The following is a 9,401-nucleotide window of genomic DNA, read 5'->3' on the forward strand; positions in this document are numbered from 1 at the left end:
TGATCCCCATGTTGAATCCCATGATCTACAGTCTGAGGAACAAGGATGTCAAGGAAGCCATGGACAAAATGATTACCAAGAAGTTCTTAACAAAATAAAATAAAATATTTCCCATTTTGCTTCTATTGTTTTTCAGGAAAAAAAGGGGGGTTCTATCTCAAGCATAAGATGGGTAGGAAGAAAAAAATAAGGCATACAAGTTAGAGAAAAACAAAATAAATTGTGAATTGTGGATGAATGCATTATAAATTGATTCCAATGGATAAAATAAATACAATGACTCTACTTGGACCTCTTAGGCCACTAGGTTTAATATTAATATGCTTAATAATAACATGGAATATGTTATTTCTTACTAAAATTTGTATTAAGTAAATCTATGAGGTTTTTATCCATTTGGAAATTGATTTTGGCAGACATGAGATAGCATATTTAAGTTATGTTTCTGTATGAAAACAGGTCTAATTTTTTTATTATACTTATAAGCTTGGTTTTTTTTCACAGCTTATTTAAAAGTTAGTGTGAGTTTCATTTAACTAATATAATTTTAAAATTAAAACCATGACTTGTCTAATGTTTTCTCAGGTTTTTTTAAGACACAGTAGGATTCTCATTATTTAATACACTTCCAATTTTAATATTTATGAGATCACATATTACATATCTCAAGTCTCTTTTTTCTGTCTATATTCAGATTGTTTGAAAGGGAGGTAATATTTGAGAGTGGATATGTCCTTGTGTAATATATTCTCTTGAATTACCTAAGTAAGTTAAGCTGATATTCCTCTAAAATATTTTGTCAGTCTGTGGTACTAATGTATTTTACTTAAGTTTTGCATTTGAATTTGAAAAAAATATTCAAAATTATTTGAGTTTTAAAATTGCATTGGAATCTGTCAAAAATTTAACACAGAATGATATATATTTCACACTGTTCACTTAATACAAGAATATACAGGTAATTTAACAACTTTATTAAAATTTATGTTCTTTTAAAAATAGTCTTTTGGTTTAAAAATATACAGCTAAACAAGTATAAGCTATATTGCACATTTCCTTCTTTTCAGTCTTTTTTCTTGAGCTATTCCATAATACATCATAATTTCTTGGTGCAAATATGTTTATACAATGGACTCTATTTATATAGGTATGAAGAAGTTTAAGACGTTTCAGTTTTGGATGTTGAAGGATGCAGAGGAAAAATATTGACTGAGTACATTCCTGTCCTTAACTTAGGAGACAAGACTGATATTGAATATAGTTTAGAGTTGATGAACAGCACTATTTTTTAACCTGTTAGCCTCTTAAACAGGGCTTAAAAATATTCCCTCATAGTTATTTTATACATCCATATTTTCTCCAATTTCAGCATATGCTAGACATAATCCCATATAAGAACTTAGATATTAAAATCTGTTATAAATTTAGATTGTAGAAATAATTACAATTTTTCATTCTTCATATGTAATAGGTGTTGAAAGAGATGTATAGTCAGATATGCTATTAGAGATCATCACAAACACACTATGAAAACATGTTATGTTCTTTATATATCAAAATTGGAAAAAAGTATATGTGCACAAATTCATATAAGATATTAAAACTGTACTTTTGAATACAGATGTGCTTCACCTAATAGTTCTTTTCCTAATTGACTGGATACTTGTATTTCTATGCATTTGCCCAAATTTTTCCAAGTGACTTCATATTTTGAACTTGGCTTTGACATCTGAAATTGATACAAAGAGGCATCTAGCGTACATTGTTGAAATCATTTAATCCTCACACATGATGCTTTTTGAAGTAGTTACATAGAAGGATGGACAGATAATTTTTGGATCCATAATTGCCATTTTGTGAAGGAAAGTAGACAGAAGCATGTGCCAGTGGAAGACAAATAGAATGATGTCAATAATATTGATCTATCAGTTTTCAAAACATTTATTTTAACAAATTTACTCAACTTCTACCCAGGTGCATTGCTAGTATTTCAGTCATCATTTCTTTGATAATTATTTTAGTAATACCTTTGGGAGATTATCTCAGTGTTCTTAATGAGCAAGAGTATAAAATAAATATTGAGAAATTATCATTTTCTTTTCTCTTTTTCCATCAAGGTAGGTCAGTATGTTTTCAGATAGTTGAAGTAGAGATTGATACATTTGGATGTAGAAATTGTAGGTGTAACCTTGAAAAGAAAATTAGTACATCTTTATTGACTTATTTGTTATCAAAGGAATTTATTGTGCTGCTTATTTTGTTTTAAAATATATAAGAATGGATTTGGGAATATTTTAAAGACAAAATTGGAATAACTAATTCAATAATGTATACTTTTTCTTTATGAGAAAAGTAAAATGTTAATGCAAGCAAATTTTCTTTTATGTAAATTACAGTCTCTACTCTTTTTATAGATGATACTCATTTCTGTAATAAAGTGATGTTTTTACAGAAGTCAACTGTGTTCTGATCATATGTCAGAGAGATCATCAGAACTGAGGGTAGAATAAAGAAGTAAAGGCCTTTTGTCTCTAAAGCCTAGACTATTCTGAGGTTACAAAAGCCTAAATTAATTAATAGAAGTTTATGTAGAAAATGAATGGTTTGTATCTGTGTTGGAGAATTATCAACAATAAAAATCAATTACAATTAATATGCTAATACAGTAAGTTGTCAAGTAAGACCGAACGAAGTATATTAAATATACAAAAGTGTTACTAAATCAATTGCTTAGTGGCATGGACCTATCAATTAGTAAACATCTGACCCAGGGAGATTGGCTAAAATTCTAACTGCTTATATTTTGTTATTTATAAAACAGACATGCTGATAGAAAAGTTTTATATCACTATTCATGCAATTAAATTTATTTGAATTTATACAAATATTATAAACCTGGTACAGTATCACTAGAAATTTCTTTTTATAAATTTTCACTGTTGAAATAACATTCTATGGAAAATATATGTGGAATACAATGGTATAGCAAGTATCAGAATGACTTTAAAATTGTATGTGTGACAATTTGATATATATATATATATACATATATATATATATATATACATATATATCACATGTAGTCACAGACATAAAGAATTCCATAATCAAGAGATCCTCTGTTATCACAGAACTATAATTACATATTGTAAAAGAACACACACTTGTCCGTGACTGAACAAACTCAGTTTTAATTTGCTTTTTAAATGCCTTGATGTTATATTTTATATGTAAAAATGGCATACTATTTATAAGAGTTACCAAATTAAATTCTGATTAGAAAATATGGACTATTTAGTTTGGGCCAAGGTTTTTGCAGATATGAAAGCCCTTAACTTCACCTGTAATTCACAAATGGAGGGAAACTTAGGCTCAATAAGTTCTCAATGAAGTTTCATTGATTAAAAAGTCATTTGTATATGGTCATTTTACTATATCTTTTGTATATGAAAATCATAAAATATCTATGCTCCTCAGAACAAGTATAGAAATGAGCTGTACTTACTTCTCATGCTGAAACTTTATATTCTACAAAATCTACAATGAAAAAATAATTGCATAGTAATTGCCCTAAGATAATAACCAACTTTTTATTTATCTATTGATCTTACAATGACATCCTGACCATAGTTTCCCCTCCTTCCTCTTGTAAGAGATTTTCTCATGAATATAAATTCAAACTTTTTACAAATTCCCCTCAAGTACTTATTAACTAGAAGTTTATTAAAGTTTGAGTGACTACATGCAAATTGTCATTGTGTAACTGAATATTTAGTATAAGCCATGCTAAATAGGAAATGTTCATGCAGCAAAAGATCACTATGGAAAGCTTGATCTTTAAGTTTCTGCAAGTTTCACCACTTTAATAATTTATAACATTTAAAATTCCATCACAACATACTAATTAAAATCCTGGATATGTATAATAGGCTACTCTGTATCACCTTTCAAAATTTAGAGGCTATTTTGTGACATGATCAAACATTTTACATATAGACTATTTAACTCAATACTGAACATATAAAATATATTGTTTTATAAAGTATCTAGTAAGCATAAGAAAAATTTAAATAAAATGTTTTAAGACTGAAAAAATGTATTTATAAATATGTTTTTCTTTGTAGAAAACATAGACTCTATATTAAAGCAATGCCAAATTTTACAGATGTAACCGAATTCTTTCTGGTTGGATTGACAAGGCGTCAGGAATTTCGCATTCTCTTTTTTGTGGTGTTCTTGATTGTTTACATGGTCACTCTGTTGGGCAATATTGGTATGATAATTTTGATCAGCATCAGCCCGCAGCTTCAGAGTCCTATGTATTTTTTCCTAAGTCATTTGTCCTTTGTGGATGTGTTGTTCTCCTCAAACGTTACCCCCAAAATGCTGGAAAACTTACTGTCAGAAACAAAAACAATTTCTTATGTCGGATGTCTGGTGCAGTGCTACTTCTTCATTGCTCTGGTGCATGTGGAGGTCTATATTCTGGCAGTGATGGCCTTCGATCGCTACATGGCCATCTGCAACCCTTTGCTCTACAGCAGCAAGATGTCCAGGGTTGTCTGTGTCCGCCTCATTTCTGTGCCTTATGTCTATGGATTCTCTGTGAGTCTAATTTGCACTCTGTGGACATACGGTTTGTATTTCTGTGGAAACGTTAAAATCAACCACTTCTATTGTGCTGATCCTCCTCTCATCAAGATTGCCTGTGGAGGAGTGCATATCAAAGAGTACACAATGATTGTTATTGCCGGAATTAACTTCACATATTCTTTGTCAGTGGTTCTCATTTCATATGTGCTCATTGTAGTAGCTGTGTTACGCATGCACTCAGCTGATGGCAGGAGAAAGGCATTCTCCACCTGTGGATCCCACTTAACAGCTGTTTCCATGTTTTATGGAACCCTCATATTCATGTATCTCAGAAGGCCAACGGAGGAGTCTGTGGAGCAGGGAAAAATGGTGGCTGTATTTTATACCAGTGTGATTCCTATGCTGAACCCCATGATCTACAGTCTCAGGAACAAAGATGTGAAAGAAGCAGTCATCAAGATAATTGCCAAGGCAAACTTGAGGAAATGAAATCAAAACATATTTTAGAAGAACATTTATCCAAATGTGTTGAATAAGCATAGAATTCTCAGCTTGAAAGTCTTTCTACATATAACCCTTATACAAACTCAAAAGATCCAGTTATCCACAGTGATGCTTTACAGCATGGTTGCTCTTTATTAAGCATGTGTTTTCTTAAATACTCAATTATTTTATAAAATCCTATATTATTTACTAATTTGTGTAACTAGGCTATTGGAGATATTTGCAAATAAGTTTGGATTAATAACTATTAAAGTGTAAGCCCCCTAGTAGAGTTAAATGTTATGTCTTAAGGCTTTTGTTAACCATATTTGTCTTCACTATAAAATCTATAGTTCCAGTAGGAATAACAGAACTAATTTATTTCCAGAGTATATCCTTATATGCAAAGGATATTATAAAATGTTCATATACAAATGAAATTTTAGCAATGGTACTGCATTGAGAATATGAAGTATCTTAGCATTACCTAAGGTTTCTCACTCAATATAAATTTTCATTAGATAATATTGTTTATGTTTTATATTGGTTCAAATTCTCAGTTCAATGATAAGATACCTTTCTCCTGATCCTTAAATATGTGCCTCCACTCCCTAAGAGTCTACTGGTTGGAATTGGTTGTTGAGGAAAAGGCCATTGTGTTCTCCAATGACGTCCCCTCTGATTCTTTTGATTGTTCCAATAAATAATCTCCTACCCGTTCACATATAATCCAAGTTAATGAAACTAAGAAGGATAATACACACACATACACACACACACACACACACACACACACACACACACTCATGTGTATACAACCACACATGAAATGAAAGTAAAAAACAAATTGTTGGAAAGATGAAAGGTATCAGTAGGAGAGGGAGTGTCATGAGAGATCATAATGAGACTGAAAGTACTGAATACTTACTATATGCATTTTGAAATGGTCATAGAATAAACAGAATTGTGGTCACTGAAAAGGTTATGTTAGATCAAGACATAAAAGTATGTGTTTAGGATAATATATTACCCTGACTATAACTCCTATCTTACTATATCTTTGTATTTAAAGGTGATTTGGTTATTACAATTAGGACACCGTAAGAGTACCTCCTATTGACTATAATATTTTTAGCATGTGTTACATCTTTTATCCTTTCTGTATTACCAGTTACTTCCTTGAACTAGTGAAGCTCTACAGTGGTCAGATTAGTATGTTAAGGAAATCCTGTTGGAGTACATCACCACTGCATTAATGATTATGATGAATGGATGCTTAATATTTTAGATGGTGATTAATGAAGCTTTCTGAGTCATATATAAAAAATAAAACTAAAATATAGAATCATAATTAGCTGTCTGTTATGTTTTAAATCATAATTTCCATAAAAGCACATGCAGAAGACTTTGTGATCAACTGTTGACATTGTTAGAAGTGACAAAAATTTAGGATATAGGTCTGGATGAAAGAAGTAGGTCACTGAGTTGTGTCTCTGAAGAGGACATTTTGATTCCAGTTCCTTTCTCACTTTGCTTGCTTCTATTGTACCCGTAACACAATGATGTTCTGCCTTGCTACAGACGGTCAGCAATATACCCAAAGAATCATGCATTATAACCACTGAGACTGTGAGCCTAAATATATCACCCCTTCTTTATGTTTGTTTTCTCTATTAGCTTAGAAATTTGAAAGTTAATATATAGTAAATTATTTTACCTCATTCTCTTTATGTGGTGTGTAAGCAAGTTCAGGTGACACAAATATTATTTTTCTTTTCCTTTTATTTATTTTTCTCTCATACAATACACCCTGGTGACGGTTTTCATTCCCTCTATTCTCCCAATCTCATCTCCCATTTGTCCTCTCCCCCAACTCTACTGTTCTTCCATATATGAAAGTGTGTGCCTAGTTTTATTGCATCTTGTTAAACAAGTATTCTTGTATCTATGTCTTTCACTCAATATTGAGACTTCTATATTGGTTTTATTAGGAAAATGATACATGTTCACATTTTGTTGAATGAATAACATTTCATTACTTCATATATAGCTCTTTGATCTATTTGTCCATTGATGGAGATTTAGTTTACATATTTCTTACCCTTTGCTACTATGAAGAGAACTGAAATAATTAAGCATATTGATGTTATTTCCTTTGGGTAACTAATCAAGTACAGGATTTCTGGGTCATATAGCAGTTCCATAATTCATTTTGGAAGAGCCCCTCTGTGGTTTTCATAAAGTTCCTACCAAATTACCTTTCTGCCAAAAATATGTAATGTTTTCTCTATCTATAGAGAAAAAGAGAGAAAAGAAAATTGTTCAAAATATTCAAAGTAGTCAAAAGGCATAAATAATTCCTTGTTTTGTACTGCATAGTAAAATTACTATAGTCAACAGTAATTATGCTATGAAATATCTTGAAAATTATTTTGAATTTTTCTACTCAGAAAATAGACAAAGGTTTAGATGACAGTATTCTAATTTTACTGTTTTAATGAATACAAAATTCAGGCATATATCAAAACATTAAAATAAACTTAACTTTGTACAATTTTTAAAAATTATAATAAAATAATAATAATTCAGAAAATAAAAAATACATTGGCAGAGAAATTTTCTAACATTGTTTACTTAGATTTGGGTTTGGCTATTTACTGATAATGGGCTAAAACTGGCCCAGTGTTGCTTTATGTTTTCATGAAGCCTGGGCACTAATATAAATATTTAAATGGTTGGAAAGGGATTTAATATTTTATACCACATGGGAATAAATGACATAATTTAAATTTTAACATTCAAAAGGCTTTCAGATTTCAAAATCATAAAACACATAGCTACATGTGATAAAATATCATGTCATAAATCGCTAAAATTTAAATTTAAAATAATGTGGAATAAATTAAGCCCATACAGTTTTCAAAGATGAATGCCTACTTAATAATAAGACAAATGATGCATTTTTTTTCATGTGTGGACCCCTAGTATTCAGTCTCCTTTTTGTGTGTGTGTGTTTTACTTAAGGACATGGCACATGTGGAAAATAAGAAACTAGTGAGAGTCCTCATTTAGAGACCTGTATAGTGCAAGAGAGGTAAAATGAAAATAGAAAAGGGACATGTGGGAGCAGGAAAGCTGATAGGCAGGCATAGATCAAATAAATTAATGCGCAGAATGAAGGAAATTTAATCAAAATGAACTGTATATGAAAAAAAAAACATATGCAAACCTACTCTTTCAAAAGCACATTTAAACCATGTTTAAAGGTTTATGTGGAATGAAGGCAGGGAGATGAGGAAGTAGTATGGAAGCAGTGAGTTAGATAAAACTAACCCTATATGGATAAAACTATGAATGCCTACCTGTTTCTAAATGAATTAAAAGTATGATTTAAAATTGGATATGGTACAGTTATTCAGTTACCAGCTATACAGTTACCAGCGGACATTGTTTAGAAGGAATGAAATACTAGATTCTCACAGTTATGAGCTACCTTATTATGTGTTTACAGAGTTTTGGAGTTAGTTTCCCTTAAATACTCCCAAACACAGCTCAACTCTTAGACTATTGACAGCCACAATATTGACCATTTAGTTTTAAGATATTCTATTATACATCGATTCTACTGTAATATCTTCATTTCTCAAGATTTAAAAAGACATTTTGAAATCACTACTTTATTTAAGTAACTAAGACATAATCTTCAATTTTGCTTGAGATAGTTAACAGAAAAAAATAGTCTCCAGAAACAGATTTAAAAAGTGAGAATGATAACTTGTCAAGAGAGATGTTAATTGGTTTCATGTTTTCTAGTGTGATAAACCTAAAAGGACTAGTAGATAGCTAGAGGGAAAGATGATAGATTATCTATCAATCAATCAATCTATCTATCTATCTATCTATCTATCTATCTATCTATCTATCTAACATTTATAGACAGATGGATTATAGGGTCCATATATATGGATCATATAGCTGTGGTGGTTGATATATCCCAAAATATGTTAAGTTCAAAAAAATTAAATACATTGGTAGAGGATAATTTAATTAAATATGAGTTGAAAGGCCTGTAAGTTCAAATATCTGATTGTATTACTTCCAGCTTCAGTGTGAAGACTTGAAAACTGAGACTGATGAAGATGGGCTGGTATATATATCCCCAGATCTGAGATGTAGAGGAAATTTAATCCAGCAACATGGCTGCTTTGGCGAGAGATAACATATAAAAAGTTGAGCTGGGCGGTGGTGGCGCACGCCTTTAATCCCAGCATTTAGGAGGCAGAGACAGGCGGATTTCTGAGTTCGAGGCCAGCCTGGTCTACAGA

General features: G+C 31.0%; 1 protein-coding gene across 2 annotated transcripts in view; it reads left to right on the plus strand.

Moving 5' to 3' along the window:
* Window positions 1–5,126, plus strand: part of LOC116092078 (olfactory receptor 5M9) — a 5,840-nt gene extending 714 nt beyond the window's left edge. Inside the window, exons 2-3 of one of the 2 annotated variants that reach the window (XM_031373438.1) lie at window position 723; window positions 4,444–5,082. In XM_031373438.1, the coding sequence (XP_031229298.1) occupies window position 723; window positions 4,444–5,082 (640 nt within the window). Of the gene's footprint in view, window positions 1–722; window positions 724–4,116 lie in introns of those variants that run through there. The other variant, XM_031373437.1, reaches the window with a different exon arrangement.
* Window positions 5,127–9,401: the final 4,275 nt, after the last annotated feature.

Source organism: Mastomys coucha, unplaced genomic scaffold, assembly GCF_008632895.1.
Source record: "Mastomys coucha isolate ucsf_1 unplaced genomic scaffold, UCSF_Mcou_1 pScaffold15, whole genome shotgun sequence".
NCBI lineage: Eukaryota > Metazoa > Chordata > Mammalia > Rodentia > Muridae > Mastomys > Mastomys coucha.